Here is a 19,052-nt window from a genome sequence, read left to right as displayed (position 1 = left end):
AGCGGCAAGAACAATGAAATAAGAGAAAATGACCTCACATTAGTTGATCCAAAGAACACATAGAAAGTATATATTTTTTACGTGCCTTGTAAATCAGTAAGTCATCGATGATTGATCTTCTTATAGAGAGCTATGCGTCCACCTCGAGAGTTGATTCAGTTGGAAAATAAAATGAATCAAACAACTCAAAAAAATGAAATGTAAAGAAATGGTACTGATGACTGTATACATTGCCGAAGTTGCAGAGGTACAACTACTGGGCTGCTCTCATCAGGCCATCCAAACCCTACCCATGAAATATATGAATGAATTAGAGAAAGGAATAAGAATACACACTCAGTGTCGGTGACGGCTGAAGGTTGAGCTCATGGTGGGGAGGTGCAGCGGTAGTAAAACTGAAACATTCATCAAGCAAATGCTGACTGCCATATGACACAACCAGCAAGGTAAGAAATTTGTTCATGGAGGAGCTCAACCTTGTCGATTTGGTTGTGTGGATGCTGGATGTAGAAAGAGAGCATCCCTGCTCTTCTTGAGGGGTTGAGCTGGCCTTGGTTGGGAGATGGAGGCTGGTGTGGAGTCGGCGGCATCAGCAGCGACCTCGGCATATGCAGTTGACGAGGAGGGCTGCCGGTCCTTCTGGAGCTGACGACACCTCCTTCCTCTCACCCTTGGCCTCCCGCGGCGGAGGAGGCGCCAATGACTACAGCGACCTCGTCCGGGTTCATCTCGTCCTCCCGTGATTTCCTCACGACAAGAAATCTCAGCGCCGGTCTGAATTTTCTGTCAGCATGGCAAGCACCCTAGGCAAATTAACAACCACTCAGGGTTCTAACACAAGAAAGCATTTATACACTATATGGCTGCCTTCTGTTTGGGGATTATAACATTATAAGATCATAATATGTTCCTCCAAGGGAGTCAGATAAAGCAATTTCTTCTCAAATCCATTGCTAAGGATATATAAATATTACCCTCAAATTGCACCAAAAAAGTGATCAAGCTCATCACCAATTTGACCACTCAATCCAATAGTAAGCCTCAGCACAACAAACACTCGCCAAGGGTCAACATCCCTACTCCTATGAACTTGCAGCATTAAAATAAATAGTCATTTCGAACCTACTTTTTGCACAATCAAGAAATCCGACAATAAGCTGTGAACTGCCACAGGATTACCAACACGGAACCATGGACAAATTTCAACAGCAAGGCTATAGACCCGACGTTGTAGGTGGATGAAAGGGTAAACCGTAGGGGAACGAACGAGGCGTGAATGGAGGGGGACGAGAGGGGCGAACCTCGCGGCTGGAGGAGCAGAGTGCGGCGGAGGCGGAGGGGGAGGCGACGTACCTGTCCAAGCCGTTGCCGTCGTCCTCGGCACCGGGGACCGAGCCGCCGCCGCTGCCGCCGGAGACGGCGGATGAGGAGCTCCCTGTCGCGGTCGCGGGGCCTTGGCGTTGCCCATCATCAGGGGCTCGGGCTCCGCGCGCTGTGACGCCGGCGATGTCGCCCTTCCCTGCCTCGTACCCTCCCAGATCAAGGCCCGAAGCAGCCACTCTCGCCTCCACGGTCTCGCGCCTGAGCGGCGCCTCTTCGCAGCTCGACACCGCCGCTACTGCTCCTTTTCGCCTCTTTGCAGGTCGACGCCGCTACCGCCTCTCTTCTCCTGCCACCGCCGCCGCCGACGCCGCATCCGCCGCTCCCCGCCTCGATCCAACCGACCCCGCATCTGCCGCTCCCCTACCTCGAGCCAGCAGCCGCCATGGAGCCATGGATCCTACGCAGGAGGAGAAGAAATGCGAAGGGGAGGGGGCGGCACGGTGGTGGTGGCGAGCACGAAGAAGGGGACGCGGGGCGAGGAGAGGAGGGACGAGAGATTGGGCTAGGGTTTTCACCGCGCAACCTGGGGCTCGAGGAGAGGAGGGACGAGGGATCGGGCTTTTCACCGTGCACAGCACACGATCCACCCCTTTTTTCACCCAAACTCAGTCAGCAAAGCACACTGCAACGTGGTCCCACCTAGATGGCTGGCCCAGCCGTCATTCACCGAACTGGAAAGACACGATGTGAAGCAAAACAAACGGTTGGATGTTTGACAGCCAGTTGAAAAGGACCAAAAACTTTACACGTAGGTAAAACGAACGAGGCAGATCGTTGCGCGCGAGGGATGGCGCTGGATCAGCGGGTACTCTAGGAGGCTTTATATGTTAGATTATCATTAGTTACTACTTGTACTGATACAACTTTCTTTACTACATAGTTCTATCCAAATTCCCTTCTCTTGTACCTCCACATTTTTGTAGTATTATCATTAGTTACTACTTGTACTGATACAACGTTCTTTACTACATAGTTCTATCCAAATTCCCTTCTCTTCTCTTGTACCTCCATATTTTTATAGTATTATCATTAGTTACTACTCCCTCCGGTCCTTTTTACTCTGTGTTTTAGATTTGTCCGAAGCCAAACTTTGCTAAGTTTGACCAAATTTATATTAGAAAACATTAACATCTATAATACCTAATAAAATATAATATGAAAATATATTCCAAGATGGATCTAATGATTTTCGTGTTGTTATGTGAATGTTAATATTTTTTTGTATATACTTGGTCAAACTTTGAAGAGTTTGACTTCAGACAAACCTAATATGCAAAGTAAAAAGGATTGGAGGGAGTACTTGTACTTGTACATTCTTTACTCCTTCGCTTGAAGTTTCACCTTACTATCTTACTAACCTTTCTTATATACATGTCATAGCTTATATTCAACTAAATAAAAAAACAGAGACATATTATGAGGAGCATTGATACTACATATGGCACAACAGGAACCTAGAAAGACATTGGCCATGAAATTAAGTTTATTAAGCGTATTCAGTGGTTTCTAAAGGAATATGAATTCAAATTCCCGATTGTCCATACACCCCACTGCCGCACACTTTGACGAAGTCTGGCATTAAGAAAATAAAATTTGTTGGCAATACTTTTATGGTTGAATACTCTTTGAATGCTAAGTATGATTGGACTAGACATGGTAAACTTTATGATTCAAGTGATGAAGATGTTGAATTTGATGATGAAGTAAAGTTAATGGCTCCTCTTATGATGAGTGGGCAGCTAAATATCCTAGGGAGGAAATTACCTTAGATGATGCGAGGTGTAGTATACTGCGGCGGCCATGGCAGCGTGCTAGGGTATCTGGTTGGCTCATCTCTCAATGATCTACTGAATCGAGACACCTCCCCAATGACACTCTTCATCGGCAACAAGTCCGCATTTATCCTGGATTTATTTCAGGATTTTCGACGATGCGCGTTCAGTGGGAGGGGACGTTCCCGTCGACTACGAGACACCTACGATGACTTCGTAAAATCTCGAGATGACATGCCGGCTCAGTTTCTCGGAGGTGCTCATAGAGGTGGTGTGCTTGTGTGCATTCATAGGGGTGAGTGCATGTACGTTTATATGAGCGCTTACATCTGTAGCCGTGTTTAAAAAACAAATCCACCGTCTCGCTCTGCAAGAACCTAGTGCTCCATGACCGCATCGAACACACCAACAAGCGCTGCCACTTCATCCACAACTGCGTTGAGAAGGGCACGGTGGCCGTGTTTCATCAAAACAGGCGAGCGGAGGGCGAACATCCTGACAAAGGCCCTCGGTCGTGTTCAACCCTGCCACGGCACGCAGCCAAATAAAGTCCTGCACAAGCTCGATCGTGGGATGACGCGGTCAGTAGTGGGGCGCGATGCACGGCACGTTTTCTTCCAACAGAAAAAAGAGGAGGAGAAAGAACAAAAACGCTGCAACGTACGCAGCACAAAATCTTCAGTTTGAGTTACAGATGAGACCCAGTAAACTTCATCCGTGCTTTGATTGCTAGTTTGAGTTTCACATCATCATCTCAATCCCAAAACCATATGTATATACATATACCAGTAGCAGCCAGCAGCTACGAAGGCGAGAACAACCTAGGCGAGCACCGCGGCGGCTTGCTTGTCGACCATGCTCCTGGCGAAGGCGTAGCGGAACCTGGGGTTGTACGGGAGCCACTCGAAGGCCTGCGACGCCCTGCGCCGGCCGCCGGCTCCTGCTGCTGCGGCGGCGCACCGCTGGATGGCCTCCTGCGCGGCCCGGCCGTCCAAGTTGTCGCGCGCCCACGCGAGGACGCCGTCGCCGGCGGGGAGGCCGGCCTCCTTGGCGTACCGCTCCACGAGGCGCGGCAGGAACACCTTCCTCGACTTGCGCACCACCACGCCGGCCTGCAGGAACTCCCGCTTCGCCCGCTCCAGCTCCTCCGTCACGTTCTTCGCCGTGTACACCTTGAGCTGCAGCGCAACGCAACGCCGGAGCTCAGCTCAGCCCAGGCCTCGAGGAGATCAGTCTAAGTATGATGGCGGCGTCAGGGCGTACGTACGTACCGTGGGGTCGGAGGAGGCACCGGTGCACAGCGCGAACAGGGCCTGAGGCTGGCAGTCCGGCAGGCCGAACTTGAGCTGGACCAGCTGCTTCTCGTCCGCGCATCTCTTCCGCATCGCCGTCGACAGTATTGATTCAAACCACTGCGGGTAAAATTTGATCAGACATCACTTCTCCAGAAATCAGGTTTCCCTCCCTGTGCTAATTTGACTACTCCTAGAGTGTTATCCAGTGTTCTTGGTTAGTTTTTTTTCTCAATTCATGAACAGTTACGGAACTAAATTTAGGGCCTTGGTTCAGAAGTACTGAGTTCTTCAAGCATAAACAGTTTGCTTCCTAGAAAGGATCCTAAATGTAGAATTTAAAAATTGATTTTTGATGTTCTATCTGAAGCCGTCTACATTACATGAATTATCTGAATTTATATTCAAACTTAGGCATGAGATGGAATGTCGTACTTAGACCAGTTAGAGCAGCCCTCAGCGTGCTAATTTGATTACTATAGGGTGTTATACTTCTTTGGTTTGTTTCAGCGAATTTGATGAATAGTTTACCAAACTGAATTTTAGGGTCTTAAATTTTATTTGAAGCTGTCAGCTTTACATGAACAATCTGAATTTAAATTCAGGATTTGGCATGAGATCACAAATCATACGTACACGACCAATCCGCGGGGATCTGCAGCACAGCAAGGAGTGTTCAATGGAGTTGGCTGTCACGGCATATCCACCAACATTGTAGGCAGCCTGCAATATGTGAGTTATTTATTAGCCACATCATTATGAACTCCAGCACAGGGACAACTGTAACTAAAATATCTTTTTCACCTTGTGAAATAGAGCCATTCTTTTCAGAGAGCTGTTTGGAATTCCATATGCTAGATATGCCTGCAAAGCAATTACACGTGGGATGACACACTGGCAAAATCACAAAAAATTAAAGAACAAGAAAACAGAGAAACCAGTGTAGAGTTTTCGGCAATTACATGCATGACAAGAGAATTGTACACGTTGATCCAAAAGGCCAGTTTGATACTGGTTTCTGACATACTCAGATCAACCCTTTCAAGCTGCTCCACAAGCAACCTAAGCTCAAAGCAAAGCCACGGAATTTTTGTTATACAATTATTGGAAAATAAATTACTCTCCAGGATGTAAAGCACGATTATCATCATTTTTCCAACAAACCTGTAGTGGGTAATTGCACAGGAGACATCTGGCGTCTGATTCTTTTCGACTGTGATTGAATATACTTCGACAATGCTTTTGTTACTTGATGGATTAGTCTCCTCGCCGTTACCCCTCCGAGGAAGAATGACACTTGTTGATGATCTTGACAAGAACGGCGAGCGAACCTTTTCAGGCTTTTCTGGTGACTCCGTGCGCAAAAGACAGTATATGGAGGCCATGCATCTAACCATTTCTTCAGATATCTTGCTTGGACATTGGTAGAGATGATCTTTCAGAGTACGTGCCAAAGAACTACTCCCTGAATAAGGCAGCTATTTGTAAAGAAAAAAAAGGCAAAACAAAGGAAAAAACAGCAGTTAAAATAAGTTCAATATGTGCATTTTCTGCTTGAAAGTACTGCATTAATCACAGCATCTCCTGATTTAAATTCAGCGGGTTCAGACGTACAAAATTGGGACAAAATGCATGCTCCTGAAAGTACAACAATGCAGAGAATTTGCATTCGAGTATAAAAAGGGCATACATCTGATTGTAAATATTAGCAAAGGGAGTAATACATACAAAAATTTAATATAGAGTAGAATACAGTACATTTAATTTTTGTATGTATTTAAAGAAACTATATTTTCTTTTGTATGTTTTACCTTCCTTGGATCTGATGCAAGGGAGGCAGGACGGACATCCAACGTTTCGCTCGAGAAAGATTCATGCTTGATCTTGGTCTTGAGCATGTTCTTCGTCCTACCCGACTCCGACACTGATGTCATGATATGGAAAGGTTGGAGAGGCAGCTTCTTAGATGAGCAAAATGCACTTGATATTATGCTCGATTGTCGTCGTCTCGTCCTTGAACTTATGCTCTTGGCATGAGCCGGGGATGAAATACCGGAACTCTGCCCTGATGATGGCCCAGATACGCACTGATCAAATATACTTCTGTAGAGTGAGAGGACGTGCTGCTCGCGGTTCGCAATTTCCTCTTCGAGCAATTCAATCTCTGCTATCAGTTCCTTTGTCTGCAGGAATAGCAACAAGAATCACACTCATCAGCGCACAATTGAAATTGTACTCATTTTGTGCCAGCCATCTGAAATTGCACTTTTTTTCTGCGAATATCTGAAAACTGTGCTTGGAACAGCATGGAGTGTGAGGTGACACTTTCCCCTGTGTGCTATCTTCACCCGGCAATTGCACCGCTTCTATTCACTAAAATACTAAAATTACACTAGCCTGACGATTGGAAGTAAAATAAAAATCATGGATGGAAATGTAAACAGTTTTTTGGAGGAATTTTGTCGTTGTCATTGTGCAGTAGAAACTGTAGGAGATGAACGGTACCTGAGCTGGAAAGTGCCGATGACCAGGAGACAGGGTGCTGGAAGCCCGGCCGATCGCCCGGTCAAGCATGATCCGGATGGACCTCTCCTGATGCAGATGCAGATGCAGCTGCGAGACCTGCCACGATCCAGCAATTGCCAACACCAATTACTCAGACGCAAAAAAGAAGCCATGGTGCACCATAGCGTCAGGAGAACAGTGGCTAATTGTTCTTTTTGTACTCACGTCATTCTCCAGCGAGACGCGGTGGTTCGGCGACGCCGTGGCCGCGCTCGTCCGTTGATCCCTCGGCGGTGCCCGGAGAACCGAAGAACCATCCGTTGAGCAAGAAGACTTCCTCGGGTCCGGCGGGTTCTGCCATGGAATTTTCACAGAATCCGATCAGTAATTTGCACATGTGCTTGCTTGATCAGTAATCTCCGCTCATGAAAGCATCACCTGTGCTTGGTTGAAGCGTTGCTCCATGGTGGCATGCTTGCAAGTCTCCAGGTTCCTGCCCGAAGAAGCACTGGACAATGGACACAGACAGAAAAAGAGAACCAGGTTTGAGATGAGCGGCAAGCAAAACCAAGGCGGAGAAAAACCCGGCAAAGGCGCGGCAGAGACCTCTTGGATCGCCGGTGATGCGGCGCGGCAGCGGTGGCGGCGGCCGCGGCCTTGGGCGCCGACGCCGCCTCGGGAGCCTCGCCGCCGACCTTGCCCGGTCCTTGCGCTCCGTTCACGGCCTGCTCCACGTTCCCTTGTTGGGCTGCCGCCATGCCAGCGCCACCAACCTAGCTGCTACATGGCAACAGTCCAGAAGGGTGCCGCATGAGCATTATATGAGCAGGGTCCGGGCGGGCGGATTGATCTCGTGGCGCGGGGAGCAAAGAGCATCCCGCGCACAGGGCCGTGCCCACTCCCTGGGCCGCGCTGCGACGCCGGCGGTTTAATACGGCGTGGCACGCGGTAGTAAACCGCTGCTGCCGCGGCAGCGAAGTCGCAGAGGAAGAGGAAGAGCGGGTCGGCGACGGAGAGCGACAGGGAGAGTTGGAGACCGGAGACGGATGGCGGGGGGAAGTGGGAGGAGGAGTAACTGCGCGGAAGCGAATGAGTTGGTGAGCCGCGTTAATGCACTGACGCGCGCACTGCGGCGGAGTAAATGGCACGAGCATGCAAGAACTCGCCATGCCGTGACATGGCTCCGACTCCGCGATGTCTCTCGCCGGCCCTACGTGATTGCCGAAGTCGCAGTAAGTCGTACCGCTGGCCACCCGCTCCAAAGTTTTTACTGTATAAACTTTCCGAGCGAGTGGCTCTGCTCCTAACATGCTCGTGATATTCTACTCCAAGGAAGAAAAAAGAGTAGAATTGTAGAAGAAGCTGCACGCTGCAGCTCCAAGTCAGAGAAACGCCGCCACGACTACTCCAAGTCTCCGACGATCAACAGGGCGCAGCACAGGAGTGCTTACGTGAGAAACTGTTGCATGACGACCCGTCAGAGAAACTGTTGCCGGTGCTACAGTTGTAGACGAACCTCGGCAGCGGATCGACCTTCATGGCTACGGCTGCTGGCCTAGTACTACGTGCCCCTACCGGTATGCGTGTTCTCTCCTCCCCCACGGCATTGACCTGAGCTACCTACCGGCGATCGCATGCATGCAGCATGTCACGAGGTAGGCAGGCGACAGGCATGAATGCGGGCGTTCAATGGCCCCTGTACCAGCGTCTAGCGCTAGCAGCGCAGTGGGAAAAGCTAGCTTCCGTCGACAAGGGAACCCGACGACGAGCCGGGTGTACGACTTACGACACCCCGGCGTAATGATCCACCAGCCATCTGAAACCGAGACCAACCGCATGTACAATGTACTCTACTCTACGCGGCCAGAGCCAGGGAGAGCGAGCTAGTGGTAGTGGGAGGAGAAGGCCCGGCCATGTGGTTGGAGGGGGAGGAGGAGTAATGGCCGATCGCCGGCAGCGTCGTCAGGGTTGGGGCTTACTAATTCAGAGGGCACGCGCGTACGAGTGTCACAGTGGAGTGAGGTCATGCATTGATTTTGATTGATTCTTGGGGTGTTGGATTACATGGCGGGCAGGGCTTGGGTTGTCGCGTTCATTCACCGATGATCCTCGCGTTCATTCGCCGGTGGCGAGCAGTAAACGTATCGTCCTCTCTTCCTTGTCCAGGTTCAGCTGGCGGCAATGTACGGCGGGTGGTGTTTGACTCGTTGTTCGATCGATCCTGGTGGGGGAAATTCGTAAGGAATCCTATGGAATGATTTGGAACACGACGATCACCGGGAAAAACGGTAGTAGCATACGGCGGCGATCATGCGTCCGGGCGGGGCGAATTCAAGGATGCGCACGGATGAATCCGCAACCCAGAAATGTTGCGAGCGGTGACAAGTGTAGTAGAGAATTGAGGGGCGGTGCGTTTACTTACCTCGGCCTAGGGCCGGATCATACGCGTCGGCGAGGTGGCCGGGGAGCAGAGGAGGCGGGCGGCGTGGTCGCCGGCTGGAGGGGGACGGCGCGCCGGGATGGCGGCCAGGATGCAGGTTTGTCTGTCGGGGGCGGCGCGTGCCTCAAGGGCTATAGTAGAGCGCTGCGCCGTCATACTCCTTCATGGGCCGCGCCGCCCGGCTCTTAGGGCCCAACTAGCCAAGAGGGGATTAGGGCCTCCAGCTCGCTCAACACACGCACGGTCCTCTCTCTCTCTCTCTCTCGACATCGACCTCGACCTGCCCGACCCCCGGGGAGCCAGGGTTCGCGCCGCCGGCCGCCCACCCCGCCCACTCCGCCGCCCCATCCCGTCTGGCTCGCCGGCCCCCGCGTCATCCTGCCTCGCCGGCTGCAGGTGAGCTCGCCTCTGCCTCCCTCTCTGTGTCTCCTCCTCTCCCCCCTCCCTCTCTCCCCTCTGTCTCTCTGTTCTTTCTTACTGTATGTTTGATGGCTGGTGATGATTAATGGTTCGTAGTTGTATGCTAATTTGATGGCTGCTAGTGAAATACTTGGATGGCAATTTTGTATGGCGTACAGGCTGTATGATTGATGACATCTAGTGAAAAAAAATTGCATGATTGATTGCTTAGTAGTATGACTTTTGTGGTGGTGTAGATTGAATGCCTGCTTAGTACTAAGAATTTTCGTGTAGATTTAAATGTTCGCACATGGATGTTGCCGATGGATGGAGAAAGTGAAGGCACCGAGAGCAATTTGGGATATTTGCAAATCACTTTCGTGTTTGTGTTCGACATGAAACTTTGCAAAACAAAAGCATTAGCAATTCAGTACATAGTTCCAGCCTAGGGGCACTACAGACATTTCACCACACAATACATACAACGATCTCAGAGTAGAACTGGCGGCTGATCCTGTGGGCAGTTTCCCAGAATCATATTCTGGAGAATCATGAGCCGAAAAGAACTGGCTTGGTGTGTTTCAGAGCGCAGTTAAAGCTCCGCCACTGCCGCCGCCGCCGCCCCTCGCAGTCGCCGCTGACCGTTCTGCAGGGACGAAGCCGCACAGTGCCGTGTGTTGTAACCACACCCCCATCAACGGCATCTGATAGGTACTTGCCCATCGGTTTTTCCCATCTTTGTTTTTTCTACAGCAGGGCAGACGATTGGTCTCCCCGTTAGTTTCTGGTCATCGAGCTCTCTCTGTCGTACTCGCCTCCCGGACCCCTTCCACCGATTAACTACTGCACTGGGGTATATCAGAGGGCAAAGTTTCGAGCCCGGCCTCCCTCCATGCCGCTACCCGCCCAAATCGATTAGCCTACACGCGCACACTGCTGCTCCCTCCGCGGGCACAAGGCAAGGTACGAGAACGAGCCACTCCTCTGTTTCAGGCCTCTGCTCATGAACTGATATGTTGTGTAAAATATAGCTATATGCATTGATGGCCACAGTTAACCAGCCGATTAATGGTCGACTGATTAATTCAGTTAATCAGCAGATTCGCCGATTAATCCCTATTCCCCAACCGATTGAGCAGCTACCAGTTACCGATATCCAAAATATTTGATGAGGACTAGGCTGCTTTCTTTTGTCAATTCATGGCACTAGTACTTCAGGATGTTTTTTCTTAGAACTAGTACTTCAGTATATAAGTGGCGTTGGATCCCATTTGTCCCACAAGTGGCACCCATCAAAAAGAGCCTAAAATGGTGCAAATGGACATCCAGTAAAAATATGTGCCGCAAATGGACAGCCCACCAACGCACCAAAAACACTTGACGCTCACATGCCCTAGGCGCCGCCGCAGCCGTCTCCACCTGCACCGCTTCCCCCTACCCTCTCAATCCTCTCCGTGCTCCTTCTCCTCTTCTTCCCCCAGCCCCTAGGTAAGCAAAGATTCCCCCGCCCTCCACCCTCTGAATTCTTTTGTCTCCACTACTGATTACATTATCCACTAATGTGTTCTCCCCGCGCCCGCCTTCTTCGCAAGTGATGAGAATATCATGAAAATTGTACTCTAATGGTCATTTAGTGTAATAACCAGCTCCTGCACTGCTGAAAACCTTGCTAGTACTGCAGATGTTATTGAGTAATTTCAGTTAGCTTGCTCATCTGGGGTCATGGATCTTCTAATTTTCTACTGTGGTTTGCATGCAGTGTATGGAAGATATCATTAATATCTTATTTTAACAATGAAAGTGATTATTGTAATGGTCATGCCTTTTTTTGGAAAATTTCTGTTGTAGAGAAACTAGTTATTACTATACAAATTCTGTTTAGTAGGCTAGTGTCAATTAGTGTGTGTGCCTGTGACCATGAAGGCATGAAGCTGACGCTGTTTCGAGGAGAATCACAGCTGAGCATGAGCATCAAGTGGCTGATGAGAGCCGTTGCGGGCATCAGGCGTCGTTTAACTGCTAAGCATATTAAGTGGCTGGCGCAAAACCCACATAACTGCCATGCGGCCGACGCGGCTATTGCCCCATTGCCACATTACATCCTGAGTAGTGCTCACCCAAGTAATTGTTGCAGTTTATCTCAAATATTGCTTCAAATTTGTCCCAATCTGATTCAGATCACTAGTATCCCCACTTAAGATCTGCCCCTGGTGTCTGATGAGTCGTCATCTTGTAGGAACTACAAATGTGTGGCTTTGTTGTGTGGGACTGCCACTGTGAAGAAAATTAGCTGAAGAATTTTGAGCTCTAAAATAACTTCCTTTCTTGCACAGTGACCTGGAGCTTATGCTACAAGTAATCCATGCTTAGTATTTGTTGAGCATTGAGGGTGCTTGAGATAAAGATGCTGAAGAACATCTTGAGTCAGTCATGGAGGAGGGGAGCGCATGTCCTACGGGAAGGGCATCCAGCTGAAGCAATGTATGCTTGTTCAAGTCAATTTCACAGCGGGCAGGTAATAAAACACATTTTTATTCTCTGCCTGTTATCTGGTGATAATCAACCCTTGAAGCATCTATGTTGTTATAGTGCTTGAATTTTAGCAACTTGGATATGTTGATGAAAATTAGTTGGCATTAGCTACTAGAATTTTTGTTGTGATAACTTAGAAATGCTTGTAATGACAAGATAGCTTGGTAATGCTTATGAATAAACTAGTGTAATCCTGTCTGAAATCTAGACTACTTGCAGTGACTGCATACCTGCATACAGTATGTGATACTGTCTGAAGGCTACAAGTTTCCTGTGGCTGCATGAGCCAAACATTTGTTGTCCTTCTACAATCATTTATATTTCCAGCACAATTTAGATATTAATTAATGAGCTGAGAAATTCACTTACTTGAGACACATCCCACCAAAGATTCGTTCAAAATTTCGAACCTTGGCTCAAAGTTATGTCAAACAGGTCTAGTAAAGCATTTCCAGTCATTCTTACTACCGTATGCATGTCGTCTGATGTATATACTGGCTAAATATGGCTTTAAGTTTAACAATCTATTGCAACTCTACCTGATTCTGTTTACGGATTACCTTTTTTTTAGATTACAGCGGCATCCACAATTCATTTCATCAATTAGTTACACTGAATACACTGGACAATTCAGTCACTTTCATCTACATCTCATTGTAAAGACACTTGGCAGTGCATTGAAGGAATTTCTTTGTATAACTTGTTGTAATCACCTGGGTATGCAACTGTTTATAAAAGTTTGGTGCTGCCTCAAGAGCTCAAGTCTTGAAGTTGCCTCTGGATTCTTTGGCTGGACTTATGCAGTCAGTTTACAAACATGTATAGGTCTTGTACATTTATAAACCCTGAAATTAGTTGAACAATTCATTTAGCTTACCTTTTTAGACCAAGCGTTTAGCTCTTCAAAAGTTTGTTTACCTGAGATGCAACCTCACCCACAATCTATTCAAATTCTGACCCTGCTTCAGACACTTCAGTCTGTTGATCTATGTTCCACCTTCAATTCAAATTCAAACTCAGTGCAACGGACGCTTCAGTCTGTTGATCTATGTTTCGCTTTCAGCTCCACTCACTAAAAATCTAAAGTAGATAGAAGTAGCTGAGTCGCCGCTCTGACCTCTTGATTCATTCATTGATTCAGGTGTTGAGGTCGGTGAGGAGCTTCTTTGGCGTGGAGGACTTCATGGACGAGGACAACAGCAAGCCCTACACGTACAAGAAGGAGAAGCGGTCCAAGAACCCGCACAAGCACATCTCGTTCAAGCAGCGGACGATCGCGCACATGGAGCCCTTCACCCTGGACGTGTTCATCTCGAAGCGGTTCGTGTCGGCGTCGCTGACCCACCGGTCGACGTGCCGGCAGGTGGCGGTGGCGGGCACCAACTCCAAGGACGTGAAGGCGGCGCTGACGTCGCGGTCGGACGTGCCGGCGTGGCGTGCCTGTCGGTGGGGCGGTTCCTGGCGGAGCGGGCCAAGGAGGCGGACGTGTACGCGTGCACCTACACGCCCCGGGAGCGGGACCGGTTCGAGGGCAAGATCAGGGCCGTCGTGCAGTCGCTCATCGACAACGGCATCCACGTCAAGCTCTACCTCGACTGATCCTTTCTCTTTTTTTTGCTGGTGTGTGTCTGTTGCCGCTCTGCTTTCTACGCCTGCTGCTGAAGAAGAGTGTTGGCTTGGTTGAATGCGTTGTGACTTTTGCGGATGTCCAATGTCTGTTGCAAGAAATTTCGCAGACTTTTCACGGCTTTACCAGGGTAGCTCTTCTCCGTGTGAAGATGTCAACCACACTTGACATTTTGGTGCCTTGTTTTCTACTAGTAGGAGTACCATTTCTGTTGTTAAGATGGTGATGATATGGTTTTCTACAGCCGAAATGGAAGCCTGGGTTTGGTGTGGGCTGGTGCAGCGCCCGCGACGGATTCCCGGCGTGCGCAACGGCTGAGGAGACGCGCCTCTCCCGTCGCAGGCGCCGGTGCTCTTCATCTATCTGCTCCTTTGGTGATGGCAAAAGTGCGGCCGAGTGAAAAGAGGCAGCCAGCGAGCGATTCTGGCCGTCCCACCCTCCTGTATCTATCTGTATCCATCATGAAGGCCTTGTTTGCCTCGCTCACTCATGAAACAGGCGCGAGGCAAACACCATCATTTTCGTCGCCTGCCTGCAGTAGCTCCCCTCGCCGGTTAAAAATCCCGGGCGACTGATGCTGATCATACATTCATACTCGCATGACGAGGAAACGCGTGCCGTTCCTTCAAACTCCTACTAGTTGATACGTACACACTGTACTACTGTACACAGTGTTTTGTTGGGACATGACCGATCCGTCGCTTCCACCGGACGCAAGCCGAAAAAGGGACGAGACGCTCATCAGCTACTAACTAGTAATAGTACCATACAACACTAGCATACCTCTCACGCATGTGGCAGCACACTTGTTTTGGCGGGAAAAGTTGCATCATGGGTGTTCCCTAAACTGACCAAACAAACCCAAACGTCGATGCCGTTGCGAACAGGTTACGGCGACCGATTCCCTGCTCAGTCTCAGTCTCAGACTCTTGTTAATCAAGCAGGCAACACGATGATTTGGGTCAGCAGGCAAGTGCTGCCCAATCATGGGGCCGGCCGGGCTTTGGGCACGTTGTTAGTGGAGGGTAGAAGAGGGCATGGCCATCGACCGATGATGGCGATAACGCAGGCGCGCGTGGGACGAGATTCCACTCCGGTGAGGGTGGCGGTGGCCCTGATCATTGGGCGCGCCACTCGTCACCTCGACATGCTCAGCAGCTCAGGGACGGGACAAACATCTCGCATCTCCTGCGACGGCGGCAGGGGCGACCACCTCACGGCACGACACGTAGCAGCACAGCACGTATGGTGCGTACGAGTATTGTTTTCATTTCTGCACTGCCCACTCCCACCAGCACCTGGGGAGCTTTATACTGCTCGAAAAAACTAATGCTGCTGCTCCTGCCTTGGCGCCTTGGCGGTCGATCAAGCGGCTTGACCGTTCCACCGAGTTTGAAGATCGAAGCAAAGGAGATCCATCGATCGCCCTCACGTACCCTACAGATGTACGTGGAAACGGAGACATAGGCCAGGCATCAAGCCCCACCGCACCTGAAAATTGAAAAGGAAGCAGAAACAGAGAGCCAGAGACGCACAAGCATGAGTAGAATTCAAACAAGGTTGATGCACTGGATGGATACGGCGCACGCAGCCAAGAGCCCAAGACCGATGAAGCAGACCGACCGGCGTCCAGCTTACCGGGTGACGGGTCTCCTGTCGTCAAGCTCCTCCAAGCGCAGCCGTCGCATACATCTATCCCTTCGTGTTAATTAGCGGGAACGCCGGCATCGTCGGTAGCTGATACGCCGGGAAAACAGGGGGTTCCTCTTGGAAGCATCGCATCGCCTCGCAGAACGTTGCTGCAAGTTCAAACAAGTCTTCGTGCAATTGACTAAACGTTGCCAACAACCGTAGGTACGTCCAGAAGCCAATGCCGCCGTAGCAATCCATGGTTGGCTTGGTTCCTCTGAAGTCATGTCGTGAGACCCTCCGAGGTCCCGGATAGCTCAGCTGCCGGGAACAAATGGCTAGAGAACAGCGACGGCGGCACTAGTATATTGCAGCAGTGGTAGTAGAAATATTCAGTCCCAGGTAGTGGAGGGAGACTTGTTAGAGACAGACAGGAGTAGCAGAGAAAGCCAGGGGCCTGTTCGCCAGCCAGCCTCGTGTCCCCCTTGTTCTTTCTGCCACGGCCATGGCGGCTCCACGCCCTCCTCCTCGTGCTCCGTGCGTGCCTCCTCTGCTATAAGTAGGCGACCGTCGCCTCCTGCTGCCTGCAACCAACCACTGAGAAGAGCCAAGGGGGATAGTGCACTGGTGCCGAGTGCGGAGAGTGATTGTGTGGGACTGATGGCCATGGAGATGGGCTGGAAGGCCGGCAGCGCGTTTCGGTTTGATGTGGTCGAGGAGGAGGATGCGGCGGCGGCGGCGATACCGCCGCCGCAGACGCCGCTCGAGCCCATGGAGTACCTCTCGAGGTCCTGGAGCGTGTCCGCGTCGGAGATATCCAAGATCCTCGTCGGAGGCAAGAAGAGCTCCTTCAACAGGCTGCCGCTGCAGGAGATGGGCATACCGGAGGCCTCCGCCGTGCTCGCCGCCACGGCCATCGTCCCGTGCTATCGACACCACGTAAGCGAGCAGTCCACTACCCACTCACTCCCATCCTTTCTCTGCTCTCTCGTTTCTGAATGTTTCCATATGTTGTCTGGCCATTTTCGAGCAGGCAGATGCAAGGAGGAGCTCCATCAGCGCTACCGGCCACCATCAGTCCATCGGCAAATGGTTCCAGCACAAGGACGCGAGCCGATCGAGGCAGAGCAGCAAGGAGAAGCTGCGCGCCGACAGGGCCCACGTGCACGCCATGGTGTCAGTGGTCCGCGTCACGGCCGCGGTGGCCGCCGTCGCGGCGGCGTCCACCAGCTCCGACACCCAGGCCTCCAAGATGGCCGCGGCCATGGCGCCGGCCACGGAGCTGCTGGCCTCGCACTGCGTGGAGGCGGCAAGGCTTGCCGGGGCGACACATGAGCAGGTGGCCTCCGCCGTCCAGTCCGCGGTCGGCGTAAGGAGCGCCGGCGATCTGACGACGCTCACAGCCGCAGCGGCAACCGGTAAGGGTTCGACGCGGCGAACGGCCGTGCCGCCATTGCCATCACAATGTGCACTCCCGTTTCCGTATGTTATCTCGTGCAAGAATCAAAGCTGAGTTCGTGTGGAATTCGTGTCAGCGCTGCGAGGAGCTGCGACGATGAAGCAGAGGGTGCAGCGGGAGGCGGCGAGGAGCAACGCGAGCGTTCTTCCTTACGAGAAGGGCCATTCGTGGAGCCCTGATGTCTGGTGCAAGGAGGGTGAGCTGCTGAAACGCACAAGAAAAGGTACAGACTACACAGCCGTGAAATATTCAGAACATTCAGTCATGGATCAACATCTTTATTTTATTTTTCCTGATGCAGGGGATTTACACAGGACAAAAGTATCTGTCTACATCAACAGGAAGTCCCAGGTAGAAAAAAAAACTCTGACTGCACAATATCAAATTATTGTCCATTTGTCCTACCAAAAATAAAATAAAATGTGTGTTCAATTACTGACGGCATAGCCAATGGTAACAGGTCATGCTGAAGCTGAAAAGCAAGCACATTGGAGGTGCACTGTCCAAAAACAACAAGAGTAAGTTCAGCAGCAGCCGAAACAAACATCATATGCTACCATTTCTGCCTCTGTCAGCGTAGTTTGTGAGATTTTAACACTGAGCGTTCCGCCTGTAATTATCGTCTGCAGGCGTGGTTTACGGCGTATACAGTGAGCTTCCGACGTGGGTGATCGAGCCGGGGAAGGCCTTCATGGATGAGAAATGCTGCTTCGGCCTGAGCACGGCGCAAGGGATCGTGGAATTCGAGTGTCAGGACGGCACGAGTAAGCAGAACTGGGTCGACGATGTGCAAAACCTGCTTCGACAGGTTGCTGCAGATGATCGTGTGGGAGATAAGCTGGAGTCGGTAGTGAAAATGGGTTGATGTGTCAGCCGTTTTCCCGGTGTGAGGTGGTAGTATGTTGTGATATAAGGGGGGTGTTACATATGACATAATGATGTTGATGATACTCTTGTGAGGTAGTTTAGTTTAGCTCTGTATTTGTAATGCATACAAAAGGATGTGATAGAGAGTTAGTAGATTTTACTATGTGTGTTCCTCTATTAAGCTCGCCGTGTTAGTGACAAAATGGCAGATTTCCTGCCTTTGGTGCAAAGAAATGAGAGAAGACTCACTGGTTGCTCCACACTTGTATCCTGTGGGGGCAAAGTTGCAGCTAGTTAGCTTAGTTTTCTCTTCCATTCCAGCATTCTACATGTGCACCAGCAGATGCCATTGATCAGATTAATAAATTCATCACCGGTTGTTTATGGAGAAAGCATGCCAGGGGGGATAAAGGACCATCTCTCATTGCATGAACCAAAGTTTGCAAAGCAAAATCACAAGGTGGACTAGGAGTCTTTTGTGGCAAAATTGGACCTATGAAGGCCTAATTTTTTGGCTTTTCTGAGTTGCTTGCTCAAGTGCAGCCTACGGGAGAATCTAGACACTTGGAGCTACATCTGACAATGAGGAAATTTCTGGCCCATGAAATTACAGGCAAGTCATGGTGACCCAACTAACTGTATGTCCTTTCAATTGGCTATGACAAAGCTGTTGTAAACTGAAACATAAAGTTTTGTTGCTGGTACTGCAACTAACAAGAGAATTACAAAGGGAAAACATGCACCTCCCAAGGAAAGTTACATGACGGTGTGCTATACCGGTAGGGGTGGTCCGTCGGGAGGCAAGCCGGCCGCTGGGCTAGCGGGCCATGAGGATTCTACGGGCCTCCGACCAATGTAGGAAGCCTCCCAAGCAAAGTCTGCTGTCTAGGCGCGCAAGCAAAGGACTCTTCTACCGAAGAGAACCCTAGGTCGGTTTAGTATTCTTGTAATCATAGGCCTCGTCCTCCTTTATAAGGCGAGGCCAGGGGATAGCTGGGGGCATCGACATCATTGTCATCGTCTCAGCGGAAGCAGTAAGAATTTGCGTAACATTTTTTGTCCTACCCTCCCGTGGAAACGGGTCCTAATGGAAACTAAAGGTAATTAAGACGCTCATTTTAATAAAGAACCGGAACAAATCATTAAC

The 19,052-nt window shown here is 50.3% G+C and overlaps 2 protein-coding genes and 1 pseudogene across 4 annotated transcripts; 2 read left to right on the top strand and 1 right to left on the bottom strand.

Moving 5' to 3' along the window:
- Positions 1-3,795: 3,795 nt before the first annotated feature.
- On the bottom strand, positions 3,796-9,508 carry LOC123052523 (uncharacterized). 3 transcript variants are annotated; one of them, XM_044475744.1, is made up of 12 exons: positions 9,375-9,508; positions 7,559-7,729; positions 7,391-7,460; positions 7,178-7,306; positions 6,953-7,069; positions 6,259-6,630; positions 5,612-5,925; positions 5,410-5,509; positions 5,252-5,311; positions 5,084-5,170; positions 4,423-4,567; positions 3,796-4,333 (listed from the first exon to the last, which is right to left on the bottom strand). In XM_044475744.1, the coding sequence occupies exons 2-12, from the start codon at positions 7,708-7,710 to the stop codon at positions 3,897-3,899; spliced, it is 1,983 nt and encodes a 660-aa protein (XP_044331679.1). In that variant the 5' UTR covers positions 7,711-7,729; positions 9,375-9,508; the 3' UTR covers positions 3,796-3,896. The 3 variants fall into 3 exon arrangements, with proteins under 3 accessions (XP_044331679.1, XP_044331671.1, XP_044331687.1); XM_044475736.1 differs by lacking the exon at positions 9,375-9,508 and having other exon boundaries at positions 7,559-8,450; XM_044475752.1 differs by lacking the exon at positions 9,375-9,508 and having other exon boundaries at positions 4,427-4,567; positions 7,559-8,188.
- Positions 9,509-9,633: 125 nt separating this feature from the next.
- Positions 9,634-14,168, top strand: LOC123052540 (uncharacterized; annotated as a pseudogene).
- A 1,571-nt stretch (positions 14,169-15,739) lies between these two features.
- On the top strand, positions 15,740-18,228 carry LOC123136772 (VAN3-binding protein). The gene is made up of 6 exons (XM_044556300.1): positions 15,740-16,518; positions 16,613-16,997; positions 17,115-17,261; positions 17,340-17,389; positions 17,499-17,556; positions 17,668-18,228. The coding sequence occupies exons 1-6, from the start codon at positions 16,240-16,242 to the stop codon at positions 17,901-17,903; spliced, it is 1,155 nt and encodes a 384-aa protein (XP_044412235.1). The 5' UTR covers positions 15,740-16,239; the 3' UTR covers positions 17,904-18,228.
- The last annotated feature ends 824 nt before the right edge of the window (positions 18,229-19,052 follow it).

This window comes from Triticum aestivum, chromosome 1A, assembly GCF_018294505.1.
Source record: "Triticum aestivum cultivar Chinese Spring chromosome 1A, IWGSC CS RefSeq v2.1, whole genome shotgun sequence".
Lineage (NCBI taxonomy): Eukaryota > Viridiplantae > Streptophyta > Magnoliopsida > Poales > Poaceae > Triticum > Triticum aestivum.
The sequence above is the reverse complement of the archived record's forward strand: the minus strand, read 5'-3'. Positions and strand labels throughout refer to the sequence as shown.

Excerpts from the sequence above, each read along its gene's own strand:
- LOC123052523 (XM_044475744.1), bottom strand. The coding sequence starts at position 7,710 with ATGGCGGCAGCCCAACAAGGGAACGTGGAGCAGGCCGTGAACGGAGCG. Across the intron at positions 7,461-7,558 it reads CATCACCGGCGATCCAAGAG|TGCTTCTTCGGGCAGGAACC; the intron begins GTCTCTGCCGCG and ends TCCATTGTCCAG. Across the intron at positions 7,070-7,177 it reads GCGTCTCGCTGGAGAATGAC|GTCTCGCAGCTGCATCTGCA; the intron begins GTGAGTACAAAA and ends GGATCGTGGCAG.
- LOC123136772 (XM_044556300.1), top strand. The coding sequence starts at position 16,240 with ATGGCCATGGAGATGGGCTGGAAGGCCGGCAGCGCGTTTCGGTTTGAT. Across the intron at positions 16,519-16,612 it reads TCCCGTGCTATCGACACCAC|GCAGATGCAAGGAGGAGCTC; the intron begins GTAAGCGAGCAG and ends ATTTTCGAGCAG. Across the intron at positions 16,998-17,114 it reads CACAGCCGCAGCGGCAACCG|CGCTGCGAGGAGCTGCGACG; the intron begins GTAAGGGTTCGA and ends AATTCGTGTCAG.